Source organism: Aptenodytes patagonicus, chromosome 7, assembly GCF_965638725.1.
Source record: "Aptenodytes patagonicus chromosome 7, bAptPat1.pri.cur, whole genome shotgun sequence".
Taxonomy (NCBI): Eukaryota; Metazoa; Chordata; class Aves; order Sphenisciformes; family Spheniscidae; genus Aptenodytes; species Aptenodytes patagonicus.
The window spans coordinates 1,720,471-1,746,030 of record NC_134955.1 but is presented as its reverse complement, the minus strand read 5'-3'; the positions used below and the strand labels follow the sequence as shown (position 1 = coordinate 1,746,030).

Sequence of the window (25,560 nt, the reverse complement as noted above, 5' to 3'; positions counted from 1 at the left end):
GTTACATAATTGCAGTGAAATGGCTTTGAGATGTTAAAATAAAATCCTTAGTTGTAACAGTTAAAATCACTATAATTAAAAAAAACATACAATTAGTAAAAACTAAACTGTAAAAGGCATCTGCGGAGACCTAGAACAAAATTATTGGAGTCATTCGAATTACTTTTTCTTCCAATGACCTTTTCAGAATTTGCTGTCAAACCCTGAGAATGCGTTTAAAATTCTGTTGCAACAGGATGGGCATTGAACCTCATAAAAGGATGCCGGCAGGACTTGCATCTGTGTAATTAGACTGATACCATGTGTCTGTGTTAGTGATCGGGACTGGGCTGACTAAATCAATTTACTATAGAGCTGACCTTTGCCCCAGTCCAGCAAAGTAATGACACACATGCTGAGTTTTAAGATGATCAGGAATTTGGCAGCCTCTCAAGATGCAGTGCCAGATTGGGAAAGAAAAACACAAACTGGAGGTTGTGCGTGTTGGAAGGAAGGTAGCAGCTGCTGGAAACGCTGCTGCTCAGGGAGAGGAGATGCTGCTGATCCACCTGGTCAGGTCCCTTCAGGGAGGGATGTTGAGCTCGTTACTCCTTGGGAGCCATGAGGTGGGAGCTCCTGCTTCGTTTGTGATGTCCTGCCTGAATGCCAAATGTCTCCTCTGTGCTTTGATGCTCTGCTTTAGGAAGGAGAGCATTAGTAGCTGATAAGATAACTGCGTACTCAAACACTTAGCTGGATACGGGTCTGATAAGGAGGCGGTTACCTAAGAAAGTGTCGTTTGGATGCTCTGTGGTCTCCAAGTCTCCCAGAGTGGGTCTCTTTGAAAACAATGTTGTGTACCTGCTATTTGGCTAATGGGTATTTCCTTTGTTTCCCCCAAAATGAAAAAGTTAATCAACCTGGCAATTACATAGGACATTTATGGAAGCATAGATAGATGAGGTAGTATTTTGTCACATAACTGATATGTAGCTATGTGAATCTTTACTATTTGTTTAATGCTTCTGAAGCGTTATGTCTACTGTCAATGAGAATGTCACTTGTTTTTGTACTAATTCATTTAGCTCAAAATGACTTTGCAAAATCAGTGTGATCAACAGTTCATGCAAAGAAAGAAACGTAAAAGGAAACCAAAGGGAAGCAGAAAAGCTAGTAATAGATCCTTGCAGAAGTTGGCTTTTCTTTTGATCTTTATGTGAAAATATTCATATGCCAGTGGCTTATATGAAAGATCATTCATCAGATCATTCCCTTTGTTCTATATTGAGTTTTTATTTGGCCTTTGTTATCTCTTTTTTGATTGTTACTAGTACAGAAATACAGCTTTATCTTAAATTATTATCAATATTAATCTTCAGACAATAGCGTACTGTTGATTCCTGAGGGGAAACTAATGGAGATAATAGAATTTAAAAATGTCTGTCTTAATGCATTTTTAATGTCCAGAAGTCAACTTTAATACAAAAATAAATGAAGTGTCTTGCTAACACATTTAATTTGGAGAGAAGTACTTGGCCGTTTGGGAGCTTCCTGTAAGTTGTTTGATTTCTGTTGTTTTTCTTGCTGATTCTGTCCCACACACCCAGCAGTCTGGCGTGGCCTGTTATCTCCACCTGCGGAGCCCACCTGTCACTGCTTCACGCAGTGTTGATCAGACATCCTACAAATTAAAACTCTTGATGTTTACATGAGCCTTCTCATCACTCCACCGGTACCACAGTTGAAAGTGTGTGATTGCTTGGGTTGCTGTGAATGCCACAGTTAAAATATATATTAGGTCTCTGAGCTATTTTGGGTCAAAAAACATAGCTGTAACTATGGCTCATAGGTTAGCCTGCCAAAAAAAAAAAAAAGGGATTGTCACAATTCGGAGAGGAAATTAACTGCCAAAAAACCCCCTAGCTTCACTATTTTTGAAATAAAATCCACTGTTTTTATAACAAAGGGCATGGATCCATACTGAATTCTGTTGAACCTGTATGGAACAAAACTACTAAAATGGTGATGGTTATGGAGGTTTATTTCATGGGATGACAAGAAGTAGCTGCTAGGAGGAAGCCCTGAAAGCTCAGCTATGATAACAGCTCTCACCAGTTTGATAGAACAGTCAGTAATAGCAATAACTTTTAAGCTCTTTACCAAATAGACCCCCTTTGTTGGGTTTTCACACACACAATGCAAATATCGCAGAGCAGTTTCGTGCCTTCAAACTGCAAAGCAATACAGAGTATTTCCATTTCACTTTCCCTAGGTCTCCGGTCTGTTTGGTTATTTACATGTGAGCTTTGAAAACTAAGCCCAGATAGTTTTATTCCTTTGAAACTTATGAAAGTGTCCACTTTAATGGAAAGTCTAAATGTAACTTGGTAGTGATAAAAGTCTCATTCCATAATATTAAAATCACTGTCTGTATTAGAATATACTGTAATTATCAAAAATATAGCTAAAAGGCTGACTAACAGGCCATTAGTAATATCACCATGGATTTAGGTCATGCTTTTCAAAAATAGAATCCTAAATTCATCTTAGAAATTTATGTAAGTAGTCTGCCGTTCACTTCTCATTAGAGTTGGAAATGGAGACTCTTCTGAATGCGGCGGAAGCTGGCTAGCTGCTGAGAGATCTGAACACGGGCATGAAATATCATGGCATCTGCTTTTTGATAATGACGGTAGCGTTACAGATGTCCCATTTCCAGGCTCCGCAGAATCACCTGTGTTCTGCTCTTTCTCTTCGGTAGTCAGATTGGTTTTGGTGGTGTGTTTGATATTGAGGACTTTGAAAATTCTACATTTCTTTTGCTTTTTGAGAGGGCTGTGAATTCTTTTACGTCTCTGAGATTAAACAGTGCTCAATAATGTTCACTTTGTACTTAAAGTGTTTTCAGGTAGGGGTGTAATGGAAAATAGCAGAGGAGATGATCTTCCCCGGTGTTTGGCCAGCCCAGGCCGTGTGAATTATTTGAGGTCTGTAGTCACCAAATTAGAAGTAGCTGATTTCTGTTTACCCATGTTCACCCTGGACTACATCACTGTTTTTCAGCCTTTGTACTTCAGGCTTGCTTACCACTGAATTTAACTGATGTAAAGGCATAACCAAGAATTTATGCAACAGACCGAATTCTAGTTGCTTGTTTATAACAGATCAACTGCATTTGTAATTATTACACAGAGGGAGAGACACTCTTCAGAGTGTTCAGAGAACCAGACTATCAGCTTGTTTCCTATCTTCCAGCAGTTCTTAGCTTCTAGTGAATAAAAACCTTCAATAATTTGTGATTTAATGTCCCTTGACAGCTGAATCCCCTTAATAGTTGCTGCCTTCTCCAGTCATCAATAACTCTTCCTATACAGATAGTGCTGCCTCTTTTTCCCTCCCGTAGTTCCTTGGTGTTTGTAGTATTTTCCCTGTGAACCTGTTAGGCTAGCTCATGCTTTTATTCACAGATTTAAATGGAGGAGTACCGTTTTGCAGGTAAGGCATGGACGTGCAGAAAATCAAAGTTTGTTTCTCCATTCTACTGCGGGTCCCGGTGTCTGCTGAACTACCAGATACACAACCTTGTGTTTAAGAAGTGGATTGTTTTGTGTTGGTTGGGTTTTTTTTCCTAGACTTTGCACCGTGAGCCCAGGAATAGGGCCTTTGGGTATTATCTTAATTTAAGAACTGTCATTACTTCTAAACAGTTTGTGGCTCCTGGTAATCAGTGAGCCAAGACGTGTGCCTAATGAAGTCTATTCCTAAATGTGGAGTGGAGTGTCGTGGTTTAACTTCAGTCGGCAACTAAGCACCACGCAGCCGCTCGCTCACTCCCCCCCCACCCGGTGGGATGGGGGAGAGAATTGGAAGAGCACAAGTTAGAAAAACTCGTGGGTTGAGATAAAAACAGTTTAATAATTGAAATAAAATGATAATAATAATAATATGATAATAATAATAATAATACACAAAGCAAGTGATGCACAGTACAATTGCTCACCACCCGCCGACCGATGCCCAGCCAGTCCCCGAGCAGCGGCCCCCCCGGCCAGCTTTCCCCAGTTTATGTACTGAGCATGACGTCCCATGGTATGGAATGTCCCTTTGGCCAGTTTGGCTGTGCCCCCTCCCAGCTTCTTGTGCACCTTCAGCCTTCTCAGTCGGTAGAGCATGGGAAGCTGAAAAGCCCTTGGCTAGTGTAAGCATTACCTAGCAACAACTAAAACATCGGTGCGTTATCAACTTTGTTCTCATCCTAAATCCAAAACACTGTACCAGCTACTAGAAGAGAAATTAACTCTATCCCTGCCGAAACCAGGACATGGAGTCAGTGTTCTTCCTCGACCCTGACACATGCTGTGTGGCACTCTAGAGCTTATGCTGCATTCGGGGCAGTATGGTGGCTGCTAGATGTTTAGATCGGGGCTGATATGCAACCGTTTACATCCTGTTCCGTCTTCATCTTGCCCTCAGGGAATGGTGCTATCTGCTGAGTACATCAAGAAGAAATTGGAGCAAGAAATGGTGCTTTCTCAAGCTTTTGGACGAGACTTAGTGAGTATTAGTTTTCTTTTATCCTTGCAGGCTATACGGAAGACGACGTTTCCCTAAAACACTGGTTTTGGGGAAACTTCCATGTCCCTGAATCTGTTGTACTAATTTCCCAAATCTTCCTTCAATTCCCATCCCTCTGGATTGCCAGACAGGCAACTAGTTACTCATTCCCCCAAGACTTTTTTTTATTTTGAAACCACCAATACTGCAGAGCTCCTGACTCCTTTTTTTCCTCAGGCACAGCTAAGGCAGGAAGTCCCATTTGGTGGCAATGCAGGACAGGGAACATTAAAAACAAATCAACAGGAACTAAAATCCCATCTCTATGGAGATTCTCTTTGGAGACGGCAATGGGATGCTGTGCTGACTGTCTCTGCGTGCACATTTCTTGTGATAGAGAGCTATCGGATAACCCAAGAGAGATGTTAGGAAGCAGCTTACCTTAGTTTATATGTCAGTAATAGCACAGTCTGTCCCCATTGGGGAGGGAACTTCTGAACTGCCTGATTCCCTGCTGTCAGACAGCTGTCCTTTTCTCATGCCTTGGCCTGAGCAGTGCCCGTGGGGAAATTAGCAGTAGCTCAAGGGAGAAAGAAAAGAGGGATAAAAGCCTCAATGGTTCCCTGAAACTTGAGTGTCATACCAGTCAACACTGACGCGTCTGCCTTGTGATGTTTGGTAGATGTAGGGAGAGATACATAGGCATCGGACTTCTTTATATGGTGCTTTTATTCCTCTCTGCCCAGAAAGTGAAAATTGGTCTCGTTAAGTGAGCCATGAGGAATTTTTTCCTGATGTCCTATAGAGCTCAGTCGCTACCTGACTGGTAAGGATACGGTGACGTTCGAAGCTCTGTACTTTGGTTGTCTCCTCTGTGTGATAATAAGTATCGTATTCTGTCCTGCTTGAAAGCTGGCTTTGTGTGTGGTGGGTCCAACTTCTAATGGATGAAAAATAGTGTAACTAGCTGGACCTGACCCACAAGGATGGAGAGAGGTTGATTAATATGAGATGGAGCAACTGGCTTGTGTGTAGAAAATTAAGTACTGTCTGAAGCTGAACTCTGAAGAATATCTGAAAAAGTGCTATGGCCAGAACATAAATGCCATCCCAGGTCCTACCAAAGGTTCATCTAGCCCAGTACATTGTTTCTGATAGTTGCCAGCAACAGATATTCAGGGAAAAAGTGTAACAAGTGAGGTGTATAAAGTCTTAAATCTCCCCCAGCATTCACCTCACTGACTGTAACAGGCATGATGGTGGCTTAGAGGTGGTCTTGAGAAGGAAAATGACACAGATCTTTCATTCTTGTGGCCCGGCCTTGTGTTCTATGTGTGTTTTCTCATCTTACGCAGAAGTCCAAGTGTAGCCACCACTGTGGTGACCTGGGGCTGTAGAGAGTCGGATGCTGGATTCTCTCTCCCTGTGTAAAGCCTACGGGGCACTGGCAGAGCTCTGCAGAAAAACAAGACTGAAACTTTTCAAACGTTGTCTTAGTGAACTTCTAGGTTCTAAGCCATGCCTAGCACTCTAGCCTCTGAATAACAAGAACAGTACAAAACGTTAGAGAATAGCTTTGTTTCTGAATTACTTGAGCCAGTGGCCAGCTGTTGAGAGCATCTGGACTTAGAAAACTAATGTTCAAACTGCTAGTTAGGATTTCTGTTTTTTCAGCCTGCACAAGTGGTGGAATTAATGAAATGAAGTAATTTCTAGAACCAAGGAGACCTCAGATGTGTGAGCCTGGACCCAGATATTATCAGAAGGCTGTCAGATTTGAGGAGGAGTAAAAGGCTCATATCAAATCTGAAAGAACTCAAACAGTTTGTGTGCATTTCCTTTTTCTTCCTGCCTTTTTTCTTTTAGGGAAGACCCAGTAGGTCAAACACTGACTGATGGAGATGTAGGAGAGGATACCAGAAGAGAATGAATTCTAGCATCCCTTCAGAACAAGCAACATTGCAGGGCACTGTGACTTAGACTAAACAGTGTAAACCAGAACTCTGCTTCCATTTCAAAATCTAATGAACCCTCACTAGTTCCCGTCGGTGGAGGAGCTGGTTAGCTGGAGTCTGGAGTGCTCATGTATAGGAAAGACTCTCACCTGGGGAAAGGGACAGATTTTGAGGGTTGTAGACTTACCTTTCAGTCTGACCTCAACTTCTTGTTTTTTTGTTTTCAGGGGAGAGGAACAAAACACTATGGCCTGATTGTGGTTGGTCATTCCCTAGGGGCTGGCACAGCCGCCATCCTGTCCTTCCTCTTGCGTCCGCAGTACCCATCACTGAAGTGCTTTGCCTATTCTCCCCCAGGTGGGCTGCTGAGGTAGGTGTTGGGGCAGGAGGACTGGTGAGAGAGAGGGGGGGTGTAGTTGTAGCTGGATCAGAGCCTGTTTGTGATGCTTTGAGGAGCAGTAAGACAAGGCTCTGCCCCGAGAAGCATGCAGAAAAATGGAGGGGCAGTTTATAGGAGCCGAGGGTTGTTGGCAGCCTTTGCTCTGTGTTATAGTTTGGAGTTTAGGTTATGATGGTAGGTGGCCGCTCTCCCAAATATTCTGGTTTATGACTTAGTTGTCTGTGGCTATAGCTCTGATTTCACCCTGACTAGTGGAAAATGCAAGTTGGGTGGACAGGGTGCAATTTCCTTATTCTCTGCACAGTGCCAGTGTGTCCTCTCCCCATCTGCTGTGAATAGATGTACGGTAAGGGAGATATTTGACTGAATGTAGATGCCTGCATCAGTTGATCTAGTTGTTTGGACTCCTTTTGCAGCTGACAAAGAAATTGGCACTTCTGGGGTGTGATTTCTGTCATTCTAAAGTGGCTGCCTAAAATAGGTCAGAGGGATTGTGCTTCTTGGGTGCCTTTTTCTCTCCCTCGGCTATAGGGGGAATCTAGGGTAGCTGCCTCAGAGATCTCTGAAGAGAGGTATGGTGAATTCCTCCCACAGTAAATAGGAACAGAGCTGCTGGTCATGTTATTTACATGGCAGCCAAACAAAAACATCCCACTTGATTGCTATGAAGTGAGATAAGGTCTTTCTGGTTGTGACAGACATCATGGGGGCACTTGAAAGCCGCTATGTATTATCAGAAGCTTCTTGTGATAGTTACTGCATCATGCTCCAGGAGAGCAGCCAAGGGTCTTAAACCATCCTACTAATGAATCTGGATATTGGCATGCCTTGTTATGATAGTAATCCCTGGTCTTCTGCAGCTAGAGAGGAGTTGCTCTGTAGAATGTTTCATGAGAGTCCTAGCTTTCTGCTCAGAGCATCCACTCCTGAGATCCCTTGATAGCTCGGGCCAAGCTGTGCTGTGTTACCTCAACTGCTTCAGAGTTCAAGGAGGTGCCTCTGACTGCCACACTTTTGTTGCCCTGTGTGTCATGCCCAGGATCATCTCTAGGTCAATGATGTGGCCTCTGCCTGTGGTAGCTGGTTCAGAAGAAGGTCTCTAGGAAGATAGCTGATTGCAGAGCAAGCTCATAAAGTGGAAGCCTTGATTCCCTCTTATCTTGGTACTCAGGTTGCTGCAGAAAGTGGCCATCTTAGTTCTACAGTGTCTTTGTAAAGTCGTTTCAGGAGCATGGAATATCTTCTCCCTTTCTGCTGGTCCTGGCTGTTCCCAAATTATTGGAAAATGACTGAGGCATTGAGTTAGAGTACTTCCTTTTCCAATTATGTTCAGAGCTGTATGCAGAGTAATGTTGCTTGGGGTGTGGGATGTGAATATCGGGCTTTTCTTTATCAGGGTGCAAGTCCCAAAAGCCTTGAGCAGCTTGGGTTGTGGTTTTTATGACCCTGGTTCGCTGTTCGGTAACCTCTCTGACACCAGTGGCAAACTGGGAATGAAGTGCAGTTGGCTGCCAGTGAAACACTGTTTGCTTCTTCTTGGTCCTGTTTCTCTTCCAGTGAGGATGCCATGGAGTATTCAAAAGAGTTTGTGACTGCAGTCGTGCTTGGCAAAGATCTAGTGCCCAGGCAAGTTGAGAAGTGTCTGTATTTCTTGATGAGTATCTGCTGTTCTATACCAAAGTCACCTGTTTCCTATCAGAAACACCTAGATCATCTCTGTCTCCAGGTTCCTCATTTACCTGTCCTTGTATGCTTCTTACTTGTCTTCCTAGTTACCTGTATTGCTGCGTCTTTTACCTGGACACCTATATTGGTGTTTCGCACACCTTTTTATAGGCATATCCCTCCCCGTCTCTCAGCTGCCTGTATGAAAGAAAAGGGTGAATATCCTGTCTCTGTAATTATACTCGTTGTGGTATCTGACATGTCGATGCCATCTTCCTGGTTGCCTGTGTTATCTCAGACCTCTTTATGCTCTGCCCTGAACTACATGTGCTGTCATCTCATTTTGTGCTGTTTGTCCCTGAATACCTATTCCATATCATCTCTCATCTCTGAACCAGCTCCCTCATTTCTTGTGTCTTGGCATTTCTCACCTCTCATCATCTCCTGAGACATGTTCTGCTGAACGGGGCATTGGACTAGGAGCCAGACAACCTGGGTCTTACTTTTGCTTCTGCCCTGTTGTGTGACCTCAGATAAATGGTGACACTTCTGTCTGTACAATGTAAGACGTGTAGAATTCAGTGGAGGGAAAGTACTACATAGTATTGAACGTGCCTTTTGGTAACCCGTATGACAAAATCTCGTCCATCCTGTAATCTGTTTAGTGGTGTCATATAGCTCTGTGCCACCTTTCTAATTTATCTGTTTGGTGTCATCCTATACTTATTTCTTGCTCACTTGTTTCTGTGCTTGCATCATCTCCCTCCTTATCTGTTCATTGACCTCTTTCATATCTGTCTTCACTGATCTGATTCTGCTATTACATTTCATACTTGTTTATTGTCACGATGGTTTCCTGTGGCCTCTTAACCCTGGTTACTGGTCCTGGGTGATGCCACAACCCACCCCTGAAATGATCTGCATTATGGCATTGTTGCATTCTTGTAGTATCTTTTGTAGCATAGTTTCTTGTTCTTCTGTGCTGTGTGTCCCTACTGTCCTTGTTACCTGCCTGCTGTTCCCCACCCAGCTGTTGTAAACACATCTTCTTTTCCAGAATCGGTCTCTCTCAGCTGGAGGGATTTCGCCGGCAGCTTCTGGATGTTCTTCAAAGAAGTAACAAACCAAAGGTAAGAGTAAAGATGAACAGACACCTGAAGGTGAGTCTCTGAGCAGTGATGGTAAACTTTGTGTCACATAGCAATACTGCAGACTTCTCCTGCCCTCCAGGTCTCCTCAGATCTACTGTGACTACTATTTAGGTAGCCAGAGGAGTGACAGCAAGAGCTGGAAGGCAGCTAGAGAGGTCGGGGCAAAGGGCTGCACTCTGTTTGCAGGCTGTGTGATTATTCTGGCTCACGTGCCGTAAGTTCACCATCACAGGTCTAAAATAACTGAGCAGGAAATTTTCTCATCTGAGCCTGTTTTGAAGCCTGTGTTCCAACTGCAGCTTTTCTTGGCCAGTAACAAATGGTAACAGGCTAGGAAGTACAACGGCTGTCTGCTTATAGACACTGCTGCGTGCTGTCTGGGTGGTGCTGTTCTAGGATAAGCGGTCTGTTAATGTTTTGGAGATAGGAAATGTGGAAAGTTGTTCCTCCCCAGGCTTCTTTACCATTACACTGAGATGGAAAAAACATAAGACATTAAGATTTTTGAGTAAAATACTATAGAAGTGACCTGTAGAGGGAGAAAACTGAGCTTACATTTATTTTTCTTGTTAGCATTTTATGGTTTTTGTGTTTTGGCTTATGGGTTTTTTGGTGAAATTTTTGGGGTTTTAGGATTTCTTTTATATAAATATAAAGAAAAGCCTAAACACAATTCTTGTCTGTTTATGTTGTATAGCCTTTTGCTTATTTCTGTACATGTAAAAATTCAGATTCCATCTACCTTGTTTATCCTGGAAGATATTAAGTTATCAGTTGGTGGACAAGTTGGTGCTTGCTCTAGGTCCTTAACTCTACAAAAACCTCCAGAAAAAAAAAAAGGACGAGATGGTGCTATTTCTAAGGTTAAAATTGGGAAAGGAAGAAACAGCTTTTCTGGGCAGGGTTATCTCTGTCTCTTGGTCTGTTATTGAAGCAGTCAGGGCACAAGGCCTGTTTTTTCTCTTTTCTGGTATTAGGTATTCAGTTTAAACCTACCAATAGTGTCTTGTGAGATGACTCTGCTTTTCTTTGTTTTTCTCTTCTCAATATTCTCCCTCCTTTCTCTTGTGTTGGACAGTGGCGAATCATTGTGGGTGCTACAAAGTGCATACCCAAGTCAGAGCTCCCTGAAGAGACGGAAGAAAACTCAGTAACAAGTAATCGCCTCTGGACCCATCCCAGCGATCTGACTATTGCCCTGTCTGCAAGCACACCGCTCTACCCGCCTGGCCGCATCATCCACGTGGTGCACAATCATCCTGCAGAGCAGTGCTGGTGAGTATGCGCAGAGCTGCGGAGCCAGCCCATGGGTGGGGGTGAAAATTTTCTTTTGGAAAAGACTCCCGAAGACAGGAAACCCGTCTGTGAAGGAGGTGACTTTTTTTTTTTGCCTCGCTGTCTTATGGTGACAGTGACTGTGTCTGTGCTGTCAGAATAGAAGGATAGTCATGTCACTGTTGGCTAGCGCAGGGTTTTGGAGCAATGGCAGTAGCATGTGTACTTTAATATCTTCTCCCTCTGTTTTTCCTCCTGTTGCTTTTTCTGTCTCTGCATCCTGCTGTTTCTTCCTTTTGCATGCCAAAATACTGGCCTGCTCTTTCATCCCCTGCTCCCTGTTTCCCCCTCTGGATCCCAACTCCTCTTCCAGTTGCTGCGAGCAAGAGGATCCCACTTACTTTGCTATCTGGGGTGACAATAAGGCGTTTAATGAAGTGATCATCTCGCCGGCGATGTTGCATGAACACCTCCCATATGTGGTCATGGAAGGGCTCAACAAGGTAACACAGAGAATTAGGATCAAGGGGCAGTTGGGTGCCCTAATAAAATGAATGCCTTGTCATGGGCCTTTATGTACACAGGATAGGTAGTCCTTGCCCAGGAGCGCTGGCTGCTTAAATACACAAGACCATTTACTCTGGAGGGGAGGAGGAAATAAGATTGTGCCCTGGACCAGTCTTGCACAAGCTATTAGTTGTTGAATATAATGAGGTCTGGAAATGGAATGTAGATCTCCAACCCAATACCCAGAGTCCCAGACTAGGTGGTCTTTCCAAATTTAATGTCATAATAATGTGAGCTTGGGTGTTGTTTGGTTCCTTCTCTCAGAAGCTGCCCGTTACAGAGCGCAGTTCAGGTGAAATCCAAACTGCAACAGAAGTCCTCCACGCTGTGGCTGCAGCCCCTCTGTTAGTCTGAAGGGCGACTGAGCTTATGTGTAATGGCTGTAGAATGGATCTCTGCCACTAAGCTACAGTTCCTAGCCATGCGGTTCTACCGTGGAGATTTAGCCAAGCCTCCCCTGCCCTGCTGGTCTGAAGGCTGCTCCGGGCAGCATCCTGCCAGTCACCTCCCCAGCACTGGATTCCCAGCAGGACATTCTGACAGGATAGAGCATGTCAGAATTCACTGATATAATCCTTTATCTCAAGACCTTGCCCTGTGCTTGCGGAAGGCGTTGGTAATAAACAGAGGCGAATCCAGCAGTTTGAAAGTCTTGAGTTGAGAACAGCAAAGCTGCCATCCCCAGTAAAACACTACTGTTCCTCTGCTTGCCTTGAATAGGTCTTGGAGAATTATAACAAGGGGAAAACAGCTTTACTTTCTGCAGCCAAAGTGATGGTGAGTCCTACAGAAGTGGATCTCACCCCAGAGTTGATCTTCCAGAGTCAGCCCTTGCCTAGTGGACCCTCAGTGCAGATCGGAACTGGAGCCATAACAGTGGACAGAAGGAACAGCAGTACTAAGTAAGGATCTATCTTTGATTTCTTTGAAGGATTGCTGGCTCTAGGTGTGGGCCCTCTTGGGGCGTTGTGATCAATGTTTGTGGGAAGGATAGATCCAAGGGCTGTCTTTGTGGGACTCTAGCTTGAGTATGTCTCGTGTCGTGTTGGGGGGGGGGGGGGAAATCCTTTGTGTTGCTCAAGAATCTGTGAGTGCAGCAAGGTCGGGGAACCTAGAAGTTGAGGGTATGGAAGAAACTTCCTTTTCTCCTTATCCAGACAAATGGGGTTTTCCCATTTGTTGTAAAGGCAGAGCTTGCAATCTTGCAGCCAAATTTCTGGTTTTCCCGTGTGATTTACGTGCCCAAAGATAACCTGTATGGTGATTCTCAAAAGCTGAGAAGCATTGAAAGCCATAAGCTTTCCAGAAGATGGGCGTTTAAAGCTACTTTGTGATGTGACTTGTGTAATCTTATAAACAAGACAATCTGGGAACATGGATACAGGTGAGGGGAGAGCAGTTGGTGTCCTGTTTCTGAAGGACAAGAGCAGGAAGCTCAGTCCAGTGGAAAGCAGGCGAGGGGAAAAGGCATGTTCTGAGTGCTGAAGGGGTTGTTTTCTGAAAGCTTGGACCATCACTGAGCGCTGTAGTCTGGCAAAGGCCAAAAGGTGGAGGAACACCGGGAAGGTATACAAAGGAGGGGGTTTGGAGAAGAGCTCGTTCTTTGTGGTGTATGTGAACAGCTTTCCTCCAGGAGCAAATGGCAGAGAGACTCCTTGCAGATTTTCAGATAACATTTGAGGCATTGCAGGACCACAGACTTGCAAGAAACAAAGAAAGTAAATATAAAAATGTGGGCAAAGACATATTTCAAAGTTGGAACACGTGGCTTCCATCACAGAATTGTATTTTATAGGGCAAATTTGCAGACAAAACAGGGAAGATGAGAGAGAAGATGGTTTGTAGTCAGAGACAGCAAATGGGAGTTGTGAGTGGAAACAGAAGACGGCATTGTGGGTGGGAGAGGATTATTTCTTTGCAAGGGAAGCACGTCTATGGAGGTTTCAGGTAGAAAGACCCAACAAGAAGCTCTGTGTGCGTGGGAAGAGGCAGGGTGAGATGGTCTGTGCCGAGTGATGGACAGCTGAGTATCCTTGAGGTAACATGAGTGAGATTTAAATTTAGAAGAAAGATAAGACAGCAAATAATATGATAATGGTAAGGTTCTTGTCACAGAGAGAGTGAACGGTCAGAGACAGTGAAGGAGAGCTTAGAAACAGCCGCAGCTGTGATGAAACATCAGGAACAGGGATCGGCCCATGTTTGTGAAGGCTGCAGTAAGACTGAGAAGATGAACTAGGTCAAGCAGCAGGGAGAGGAGCGGTGGCTTCTGTGCCGTAGCCAGAGCAGACCCAAGGAGCTGCTTCCCTTTGAGGTGAGTGAAAGCAGAGGGAGAATTCTGAGAGATGAAAGGGAAAAGAACGAGGGAGAGGGCAGAGAGGCTTAAGGGAGGTGCTAGAGTGGAAACAGTCATAGGTTGGTTGTGTTTAATTCAAGGTTAGAGCCAGCTTACTGTGTCAGACTCCCTCTTTTGGGGGTTCTTGAAACCTGTTCTCAGATCACTATTACTCTGTTGAAGTTACAAAGGGATCAAATATTGGCCTAACTTATAAGCCTTTCCTTATACATAATGTCCTTCTGGCAGGTGCAGCAGTCCTCTCCCAAGCGCAGGCTCTTTTCCCAGATATTTCCTTAAGTTCTTGTCTTTAGGGCTGTTGCTTTGGCTGCGGCTAATCCCGGGCTGTGTGTGTGCCTGGTGTGGGGAGCTCCTTCCCTGTGCCTTTGACACAGTGTCTTTCTGGAGGAGCCTGCCTGATCCTTTAAAGCCTTAGTGTGACTGGGGTCTTTCTAAAGATCTTTACTTGTCTTAAGCTGAGTAAATTGCTTTTTTACCTATTTTAAAGTCTGCTACCTGAAATGGTAGCTTAATTGGTCATGGGCAATGCTCTAAGTCTCCTGGCATTTGTGGTAGTAAGGTAGGGATTGCCACTATGGAGAAGGAGGGGAAGGCATGACACTGGAGTGGTTCAGAGTGTAAGAAAGAGAAAGTAGGTTAACTGTAGGCTACTCCTTCAACCTCTCTTGCCTCAATCCTCTCTAATACAGAGGTGTCGGGTGAGAGAGGGGTTTGTCTGCACGCGTGGAGACTGCACCATGATTTTGGGCGCTTCAGTTAGAAGCGCTGCAAGTTTCACTGGGAGCAGAACCGTGGTCCTAAGTGAAAATGGTGCTCGGGAGGGAAGACATTTAGCCAGGAGAAGAGGGAGAAGGGCAAGAAGCTGAGTTTGCAGAGGGAAGAAACTGTACCTAATATTTTCAGCTGGGAGGATGGAGAGATAAGAGTTTTTTTGCAGTTGTGGATGGCTTTGGTTAGAGCAACAACACGTGCCCTCAGTGTGTATGAGGAACTCTGTGCCCATGACTTGGTTCCGCTTGCAGTTCTGCGGAGTGATGCAGCCTCACGTTGTCTGTTTCTCATTGCAGGAGCAAGTCCCATTCTGAAATTAGCTTGGAGGGGTTTTATGAGACAAAGCCACTTTCTCCTGTGCAGAAAGACCCTGTGGAGCTGCTTCTCCTGGATACAAAGGAACGCCTGTCTGTGGAGCTGCAGGACCGTCGTGCCCCTCTCGCGACCATGGAGAGCCTCTCGGACAATGAATCCATCTACAGCTTTGATTCAAGGCGCTCCTCTGGTTTTCGGAGCATCCGGGGCTCCCCCAGCCTCCATGCTGTCATGGAGAAGGATGAGACGCACTGCTTTTATATAGACCCCGTTATCCCTGAGGAGAACCCTTCCCTCAGCTCGCGGACAGAGCTGCTGGCTGCTGATAGCCTCTCCAAGCACTCCCAGGAGACTCAGCCCCCCGACAATGTGCTCAACAGTGGTGGCACTACCCCCCAGCGACGCTGCAGTGAGGAGGGGGCCAGCAGTGAGGGGGACCGCGTTTCCTTAACCCCTCGTGAGGAGCTGTCCCTCCAGAATGGACGGCTCACTGATGTTCCCAGTCCCCAAGTGCTGGAGTTTGCTGAGTTCATAGACAGCCTCTTTAATTTGGATAGCAAAAGCAGCTCCTTCCAGGACATCTACTGCATGATGGTGTCGGACAGCTCCAGTGACTTTGCAGAGATGCCCAAGTCTGTCAGTGATCAGGAGATCCTGTTGAGGGCACAATATGAACCCAACCTAGTCCCAAAGCCCCCGAGGTTGTTTGCAGGCTCAACAGATCCTTCGTCGGGCATCTCTGTTTCACCCTCTTTCCCCCTTAGTTCATCCGGAGAACTCATGGACATCACTCCCACAGGCGTGAGCAGCCAGGAGTGCCTGGCCACTGATAAAATCCGGACTTCCACCCCCTCTGGGCATGTAACCAGCCCTGCCAAGCAGGACGACCTCATGATTTCAGCCCTCTAGTGCAGGGTAAAGGGGTGCGGCTCTGAGAGCTGATCCTGTAGGCTGAGTGCTGGGATAATACTTGGAGGAGGTGGTCATCGGGCAGTTCAGATCGGAGGAGACAGCTGGAAACATTCCTTCTGGGGTGACACAGTGGTCGCACACTGGTGTCTGGAGGATGGATTGTGCTCGAGTCCCATGCTTGCAGCTGGGAGAAGCAGCATTGCCTCACGAGGCCTGCTACACTAAGGGTCTGAGTCACTAAAGGTAGATGCAAGTTCCCTACCTCAGCCTGCCTCATTTCATTTAAGAGGCAGATTCCTTGCCCCAGGGCACCTGCTGAGTTTGGGAGTGAGATACCCTGCTTCAGGGAATCCTCTGGGGTGAAGGGGTGGATTCTCTGAAGCTCGAGGATTGGATAGACAGAAGCAAGGGGGCCAGGCCAGATCACCCCCTTGGTACCGTGTCAGTGGTTTTGGAAATGAGCGGATTGAGACTTTGGGCCCTATTGCACTACCATGTCGGATCTGGCCCAAGATCCAATTCGTCACACTTCCATGGGGATTGCTTTTGTAGGACACTCTCCTGTTTTAAAGCCATTGGGGCTGTATTCTCCCCAAATGCAGTCTCCCCTCCCCTGGCCAGGTGCAGCAAGAATGGGGCTGGCACTGTGTTTTCTTTCCCCTGGGTACTTCTGTGTTCAGTGACCACCAGGCTGCTTCTGAGAGGGAAGGACACTGTTCTGAAGAGCCAAAGCCTTCTGCCACATCCCTCCTTTGCCAGAAAGAGTTCTCCTGGATGTCACCATCATCACTTCTCAGTTCCCTGGACCACTCTGAGCTGGCGACATTCTTGCAGGACTGACAGGATTCTCATCTCAGAGCTGCATGGATGGATTAACTTAAAAATTTAACAGGCTTCTCAACACCCAGCGTTATTTGCCAGGCCCCTGCGGAGCCTGGGAGCCTCTCCTGGACTCCGCTGGGTCCTCACACCACCCATATGCAGTAATCACAGATCGGTGCCAGCCTCTGTCATTGGGAGTTCAGGGAAAAAGATGAACTTTTACTAAGTATTGAAATCTCTTGTATGTTTACAGAGCTGCTAAGCTTTTTGGAAGGTATTTATTAAGCAAACAGGGAGGCTTTCCCTAAGCAAAAAGCATGTTCATTCTCTCCTTCCTGTGCTGTTCCCTCCGGGGACTGAGGGGAGAGAGGATGGGCAGGTGTGATTGCAAGTCCCCTGCTTTTAAAGTGGATTGGAGTCTGGGGGAAGCCGTGTGCATCCCTTGCCTACCCTCCCTCGCCCACCTCCCCGTTGCACAACGCAGCATTGCAAAGCTTGACCAAGTTGCTAGTAAAACTACCTGAGCACTGCTGTGCAGAGCCTCGGTGCCCGGAGGAGCCTGCTATAGACCTATCTAGGCAGGGACTTTCCAATGATGGAAGCAGGAGAGAAACTACCTATCTAGAAAGCTAAACGTACTGTGACCTGTAGAAGGCCTTTAATTGACAAAACACCTTCATATCAAAGCTCAGTGGAGTTACCAATCAGTCTCGCTGGAGCTCTGTCCTCCCTCACTGGAAAAGAAATTCCTGTTTTAACTTCCTTATAATCACAGAGATGTTATTGCCCTCCTTTCCCCTCCTTTCCCTTCCTTAACTGTGGTATTTCCATTGTGGGAGGATGCTGTGCTTCCCAGGAGCTTAGCTCATGACAAATCCCTCAGCTCCTGTTATCCCTAGCCTCTAGCTGTGCTCATTGAGTGTTTTCTGGAAGCCCCAGGCATGGGTCAGGGCTGTGCTGTCCTGGATGCCGCACAAACAGAGCACGGCTGGTATCAAATGCCATCAAGTCAGAATGGGAGCACTTTATAGCCAGTGTGCATTGATGTAAATGACTTCAGGTCCACAGAAGTGAACTGGACTTCGTGTCTGAGTGCTGGTCTCCCACTCAACAATTCAGTGTTGGGATACTGTGTCCCCTGCTCCTTACAGGGCCTTCAGAAGTGCAGGGGCTTTGTTAAATGGGCAGTAAAGTATTGTCCCTGTGGTTTAGGTTCCAAAGGTGACCTTTTCTATCCTGTCTTGAATTGGAGGGAAGAAGCCCCTCTGAATTCAAAGTAACGTGTAAAAGAATGCTTTCATTCTGAGCAACAAGAAGCTACTTTTTTCTTTGTGGGTCCTTCAGAAAAGAGCAGTGTTGTTCCCCTTGCTGAGAGCTTGTATGAGCTCCTGAACCATACAGAACAGCTGTCTAAGTGCCATCAGATCATCCGCTATTGCAGACCACAGGGTAAGGCTGAATTGCTGCACACACCCAAGAAACACTAAAAAGGTGGTGTCCAGGAAATACGCACAATAAACTGGGTAGTTTTGAGGGGGAAAGGGGAGTTGAAGTGTAGGGAGGCTGAGGCTAGCAGGCTAGCTCACCTCCTGATGCAGACTGCTGACACGTTGATAGAGTGGGGGAAAAGGAGTTCATTTCTGCCTTTAATCGTCGGCAGAAGATGGGTAGTAATAACACTTAGCACTTAGGCAGAGCTTTATATCTGCAAAGCACTTTACAAATGTTAACGAAAGAATCATCTCTGTCCCTGGCAGTGAGGTATTAGGAGAAGGCTGTCTCTGAGATTAGGTGGAACTACTGGTGCCCTACCCGAGGATGGTGGGGAGATGCCTCAAGGTGAGGAAGGTGGATTACCTCCCTCTTAACAAAAAATTGTTGTTTCGCTAGTGACCTGATGATGTTTAATGGGTCGCGATATTGCACTATAAAGTCACTTCTGACCTGGGCGTACCTCCGCTATGTCCTGGAACACGCAGTCGTCGTGCGTGACTGTTTCCTTCTCTGTGCCATTGGAACTGTGTCCCGGGGGAATGGGGTTACCTTGCCCTGACCAGCTGTAGCAGGAAACAGCCTGGCATGCTGCATTTTTTTTTTCCTTTGTTTTGTGCTTTCTGATTATTAGGCTTCTTCTGAAAAGCCTTGGAAATACCTAATGCTTGTGACCTGGGCTTGTCATAGATCAAGGCAGCAAAGGTGCAAAAGAGCCCTTTTAATTAAGGTTCTTACTGCATCACATTATGGGTAATTCCTGTTTTCCGTTGCGCTCTCTTGACAAACAGATCTTTTCCCAGTCCTCGCGAAGTAAATCCACGGTCTTTGCATTATTTCTGCTTTAAATGTCTCTGTGTCTTGATTCTCATCACTCCTTTGCTATAAGAGCATTTGGACAGGCTGATCTCTTATTTCCTCCTGGAAGAGCATATCTGGAAAGCTAAAATAAATGCTAAGCCTGTAGCTACCTCCTTCATTTGTACTGCAGACTACTGCCTGCTTTCTCCGCCCTCGCTCCACCCTGATGCGCAGCTGTCTTTGGAAACATGAAGCGTCTTCAGATTTCTTAATCTCTTGGCTTCTGGTTCCTATTCTCGAGCTTTGTGCCTTCTAATCTTTATATGTTCCCTTGATATTTCAATGGGATGTTCCACCCCACGTTGAGGCAGTGCTGGAGGTGCAGTTCACAGTGCCTGACGCTCTAGACCCCGGCTAAGCTGCTAACAGTTCACCCAGTTCAATGGCACGTCCTTAAAAATCCCCTCTACGAGCTTTTTGGTGGAGGAGTGGAGCTGAGGCCACGAAGCTCCTGGAGAGCAGAGAGTGGGCTTTGTGCACCTTAAAATTAAAGCGCAGTCAGTGAAACCCTCTACACCAATGCAGCTTTGCCAAAGAGTCTGTCCGGGTTCTCTGCCCTTTCCACGATCCCCTGGTGTGGCAGACTTCAGCTGATGGTGTAATTGGCACTTGCTGTTGCACGCTCGTTCGTGATACTCTCAGCAGACTGTAGTGGAATGTAATCCTGAAGCCTTGAAGCGTTCGGGGGCAACGTGGGAGGCCCTTAACTAGGTGCGTGCTGAACTCCATCCAGCAGCTTAGGAACGGCCTCTGACCCCGCTGCGAATGCACTCGCGAGGTGTGAAGGGTTTGGTACTGCTGCCCATTTTTTGCACCTATAAGCTGCACTCCGACCCTTTTGGGTGTGTCCAAGGTGGAATAAAATACTCCTATTGATAATATCACAGTGAGTTTTGATTGTCAAGCCCTTAGCATGTAATGTTGGCTGGCTGTGGTTTTGGAGGCTCTTCTGCACCAATAATAATTGCTTTTGTTGTTGCTTTAATTGCAGCAGGGCCAAGAACATAGAGAGGATCCTGCTGTGCTGAGTATGTACAAGTGCTGAAGAGAGAGAGCCCTTCTCCAATACTTACCATTTTCCCCCCCTCCTTCTCTGGGGAGCTGCTGTTTCCATCTGGAACATGCATTTTCTCCTAAAACTGCCACCCTCTAACCTTTCCTTTTTTCTTTGCTCCCTACTCCTGTCGCCTAATCAGGAGCTAACTTATCTCTCTCTTCTGGTTGCTGTGTCTCAGGATGATGGTGTCTTAGTTCACATCCTTGATAGCACCACTTAAGCGTGGGAAAGCTATTCCCCATGGTCTCATGATGACCCAGAACAGTTGAATGGGATTCCTGTCTTGATTCACTTGAGAGAGCTGCTGCCCTTTGTGGCAGATAAGGCTATCTAGAAAGGTCAAAGCACTGTCAACACCGAGAGGTTCTTTAGCTGTCTCTAGCTTTTGCTTACCTGGTCTGTGGTCAGTATTTTCACTGTTCATAATTTCTGCAACTTTTTAAGAACTTTATTCAAAGTAAACAGGAGTTGTATGGGATATTTTGCCCTCTACAGAGGACTGAGATGGCAAAGCTGATTGTGAGTGTAGATAAACAAATCCAGTGACTCCTATTTCTATACTTTTAGGACGTAGTTGCTTAGATTGCAATAATAGCTGAAGGTCCCGAACAGGATTTAGGTGGGAAGTAGGTGTTGCTGTCAATGAACAAGGGCACGTAAGAAGAAGGAAAAGCACCAAGCATGGGGATACAGGGTCAGTGTGTGCTCCTTGGAGCTGCTTCTGCCGTGGGAGTCTGACTTGTTGCCGTGTCCTGTCTCTATCAAAAGAAACAGAACAGGGCTGATCTGTATCAAGTGCAGCAAACTGGATGAATATGGCATTACTTTTTCAAATATCATCTCCTAATAAGGTTCCCCTCTGCTTAGTTTCACTGGTTGTAATCTGGGCCTAATTAAGAGGGGTTTTTAAACCTTCCCTTAATATCTTAAGTGATTTTGTTTCTTTATCAAGTGTCTCTTGATTTTTTTTTTTTCCACTGCTCTAGATTCATGTGGGCCCCAGTCCTAATGCTCGCTCTCTAAAGCTTTTCCATGTTTCTGGTTACTACTGCTTCCCACTTTTAAATTCATTTTAATCCTTCCCGTATCCTGCTTTTAGACAGGGCGATGAGATCTGTACATGCTTGAGAGCATCCTGTTGATTTGTAAAATGGCCTCTTCTAATATATTCTTTATGCACTTAGATGTTTTCTCAGCTTTTTTTATCTGCCCGTAGGCAAAGACCAATATTTTCATTGAATTGCCCACACGGATACCCAGTTTAATTTACAACTTGGGGCATGTGAATAATCAGAATTATCCCTTGCAATGGTGATTAGCTGGGGTTAATAATCGCTGAAATGCATGTGTTGGCGTGTTTAGAGTTTGTCTTTTGTGGCTATATCCCTACAGGGAAGACTGGGAGAAGGAGCATCAGTTCTAGCTAGCCCAAAATATACATGCTTTGTCATTTGCCATTGTATTGGCACCCTGATACTTGCCCCTTTCCTAGGATAGCTGTTAGATCTTTCTCATAGCAAACCAGGATCCATATTACCTCTGCAAGCTGTACTTGGGTTCCTTTACACGTTTTACAAGCTGAATGAATGGGTTTCTAGATGTAGTGAAATTTGGAGTGTCTTAAAGTTTTTAGCTGCTGAGCTACGAGCTCCTCGTTTCTGCTGGTGAGTGGATGCCATGTGCACACACAAGTACCGCATATACTCATCAACGCAGTCCGCATCTAAATCCCGACAGAACGATGGTGCTGGAGGACATTCTAGCCTACCCTGTTGCATTTCTGTGGTCAACAGAAGCCCTTCTGTGTTTGCCTTGGGAATCGGCTGGGCTGGAGCTCTGCTCGATGCTGGCTTCACTTGGTGCTTACGCGTACCCACCGCTGGGATATTGTCTTCCCTTGGCAGTAGGAGGACATTCTGGCTTTGCAGCCAGGGTAGCAGTAGCATTTGATTTCCATTTTTTTTTAGGTATGGTGGTTGCAACTACTGCCTGCAGAGCATGTTAAGCCATGCAGGTCAGTAATTTGCTGATAAAGTGGTTTATAAGTCTTCAAATGTAATGCAGAAATACTGGCAGACACTTAAAATAACCTCTAGCCCTCAACAAACCTAGCAGCTTTGCTTTTTGCTTAAAAGCTCCTTCAGCTTTCCTCTCATCCTGCAGCATTACACTTGTTCCTTTCTGCTCAGACAACTGAAGTCTCAGATGGCTTTTGCTGACAATCCTTCCATGCTGTCACTTGTTTGTCATCCCTTCTGTTTCAATTCACCCCGCTAAAGCTGGATTTTTGCTGAGAGCTGTCGTTTAATTATGCTGCTGCCAACAGACTCTCACAGAGCTTCTCTGCACTTTAGGAAGTATATAGACAATCTCTGCGATCCTCTTTCTAGTTGGAAAAGCATAGGGTGAGTATATTTGTTGGCTAAGGGCTCCCTCGTTAGAGTTCTGTAGCAGCAACAGTAACGAGTTACAGAAGTACAGGGAAGTAAAAGGGAAATGGGTCAAATATCTAATGCACTGAACCTGAAAGCTCAGTGTGAAAACCAAGACAGATTTAACACAGATGGTTGTTGTTTCTTAGCTGTGAAATGTCAGCTTCTTCCCTGCTTGAGCTGTACCTGGTGCCTCTTCAGCCTGCCGAAGGAAAGGGAGGGTTGGAAATGCAGCAGCGGTTTTGCACGGACTGCTCTGATGCTCTGAATGAAGGAATATACCGCTCTGAAGCACTGGAAAGCACTGGCTGAACCAGGCTTGTTGCACATTCTTCTCGGAGCCTGTGCAGTACTGAACTGCGGCGCTGGGTTTAGGGAAGAACTGTATCTCCTGTGCCAGAGCTCCCTCGTGGTGCCCCTGCGTGGAGGAGGCGATGCTCCGTGTCGCAGGCAGAGTGCATCCTGCTGGAGGCAAACGTTGCCTGTCCTTGGCAGCTGTGGGAAGGATGAGAGAAAGATGGCAGCTGGGAGGCAGGACTTGGTCTGGGAGTTCCTTGCTCTCTGGTCAGATGGTCATACTGGTGTTACGGGTCAGGTCTGAGAGGTATGTGAAAGAGAGTGTATCAGCATTCATGGATGTCCTTCTCCCCCTTGCCAGCTCCTGAGCGGGCTGTGTGTCTGCTCTGTTCCCTTCAAGGGAGGAGCCCCTGCGCCTTGCTGTGAGATCTGGCAGGTTAGATGGCAGGGACAAGCCTGGGGACCTGTGGTTTGCTTCAGAGTTTTATATTCCAGCTCTGAGAGTCAGGGCTTTCACTGCTGAGATGGGTGGGTGTTAGATCTGTGACGGGCAGAGCCCAAAACCTGAACCCTATTAATTTATAAACTGCGTCATTAGAGCGGAGAAACGTTTTAGGGAGGAGATCCTTCACTATAACAACAGCCCGCTGTGCGGAGGGCAGCGTGTTCTGCAGAGCAGCGAGGCCCTTGGCTCCCTTGTGTGGCAGGAGTTCTGCAAACTGCCAAACTTCTGCTGCGCTTCTTTCTTGCCCATCTCCCTACTGTACCTGCGCCCAGCGCTCCCCGAGAGCTGTTAACGCTCTGCGCAGGATGTTGCTAGCCTAAACTTAGGCTGCTTAAGGGCCTGCACCCTGGAAATTTGAAATGACCGAGGAGAGAGCAGTTCCTTGCTTTGTCGTAGGGACTTGAAGTCCTAAAAAGCATCAGCTGTCTCCAAGCCCTTTGCAGTCTCTGTTACTGTTGTTGTCGGGGGTTTTTTTGCTTATTTTCTTGAGTTCATACCTGTTGTGCCTTTTGTTTTCCTTTTGGCTTGAGGTCCAAGCCTCCTGCTTGGGACCAGACGTCTGCCAGCTTCCTTTCCCACTTCTACGTGTTATTTCTTCTCTGGGTGTATGAAAGGGAATGCAGCGTGGCCAAGGACTGGTTCAGAGTTGCCCTTGCTGCCGGGCCCTCCCTTTCTGCCTCAGCTAGGACTTGCCAGATTTCCCCCCTGTCCCCTGCTGCCTCAGGTCATATCCAAGTGCCAAAGCCTGACCTGAGGCAGGTTGTTTCCTCGAACGCACACCGCGGTTACCCTGCCGGCCCCCTCCGATCTAGGACCTCATCTTGTGCAAAGCGAGTGTTTTCACTTCTTCCCTTCGGTGTGTGTGACCTCAGTCAGTGTTTAACAGGTCTGTTCATGGGTAAAACTTCCTCTCAGGTCTATTCATGAGTAAAACTCTTTCTACTCTTCAAGATCTGACTCTGTTTTTGCAAGAACTTATGCTGAAAGGGACTTAACGTTTTCTGAACTGTCCGCTGCAGTTTTGATTTACTGACATTTCTCTCACTGGCTCTGGAACAGCCATCTTCCAAAGGTAAGCTCTCTTTTTAGAGAGTTGGGCATTTTTGCTGCTTTCATTGCTGTGTTTGAGACCTCTGACCTCACCGTGTCATCCTGTGCTCTCTTTTCCATTTACTGAAGTTTTCTACCTGCTCAGCATACCTGTACGATGAGGGGACCTCTGTCTGGCTACTTATTTATTTCTGCAAAATTATTAAACACAGAGCAGCACAGGAACAAGCCTTCATTTTGGTTTTTATTGGGATTCCACTGCCCTGCTTTCAAACATCAGGGGCTTTGTGCAGTTCTGATGGCTCAGAGTCGGAGGTACTTGGTGCACGTGGCAGTACCAGGAGGAGGGAGCAGTCCAACCCGGCGCGTGCATCGCTCAGCACTCGGGCTGGCTTGGTGGCACGTGCCTGTACGGTCTGTCCTGTCTTGATGCACTACTTTGGGGATGTTGTGTGTGCAAAGCGATCACATCACGGTGTGTTTGCTAGACCACTGCCAACACACCTTTTTGGGTCTTAACTCCTTTATCGGTATGTCCACAGCGCTTGCTGATGGCCGCTGTCTGGTGGCAAAGTGGCATCATCTGCAGCTACTGAGGCTACAGCTTCCCAGCTTTCCCTCCACAAATGCTGCAGCTGACTGAAGAGGTGATGTCCAGGGAATAGTCTCAAGCTCCTGTCCTCGTGATAAACTTAATTACTAATGTCAACACAGGGATTATTGGTGATGGGTTGCGCCTCCCTGCCTGCGTGCACGGGGCAGCAGGAGAGGAGCGCTCTGCCCTTTAAGACCCTTTCCTTTGGCTCAGCTGTCTGCTCCGGTGTCCTGCCGTGACAGCCACCAGTCTGGCCTGTCCTCCCTTATGGCTGTGAACGAGCAGAGACAGCAAGACCGGAGGAACTGGCGGAAACTCTTTCCTTTCTCACTTTTTGTGCTTTTTAGTGCCAGCTGTGTTGGGTGGAGCCCAGCTGGATGGCCTCCATGCGACAGGAGCTGTCTGCTGGTGGGGGGCTCCACGCAGCAAGGGCATACAATAACTCCCTTGCCTCCCACTTCTCTCTCTGTCAGCGGACACCAATGCCTCTGTGGAAAAGCCCTTCTGCCTGTTTCTGTCACCTATCTCACACTGTGTGCTGGGGCAGCTC

General features: G+C 46.4%; 1 protein-coding gene across 3 annotated transcripts in view; it reads left to right on the top strand.

Moving 5' to 3' along the window:
- DAGLA (diacylglycerol lipase alpha) overlaps positions 1-24,636 on the top strand; it is a 73,509-nt gene extending 48,873 nt beyond the window's left edge. For all 3 annotated transcript variants that reach the window (XM_076343668.1, XM_076343670.1, XM_076343669.1), the window contains 8 exons: positions 4,453-4,533; positions 6,716-6,858; positions 8,446-8,514; positions 9,611-9,683; positions 10,783-10,979; positions 11,353-11,482; positions 12,267-12,448; positions 14,970-24,636. In XM_076343668.1, the coding sequence (XP_076199783.1) occupies positions 4,453-4,533; positions 6,716-6,858; positions 8,446-8,514; positions 9,611-9,683; positions 10,783-10,979; positions 11,353-11,482; positions 12,267-12,448; positions 14,970-15,897 (1,803 nt within the window). In that variant the 3' untranslated portion in view covers positions 15,898-24,636. The remainder of the gene's footprint in view (positions 1-4,452; positions 4,534-6,715; positions 6,859-8,445; positions 8,515-9,610; positions 9,684-10,782; positions 10,980-11,352; positions 11,483-12,266; positions 12,449-14,969) is intronic.
- Positions 24,637-25,560: the final 924 nt, after the last annotated feature.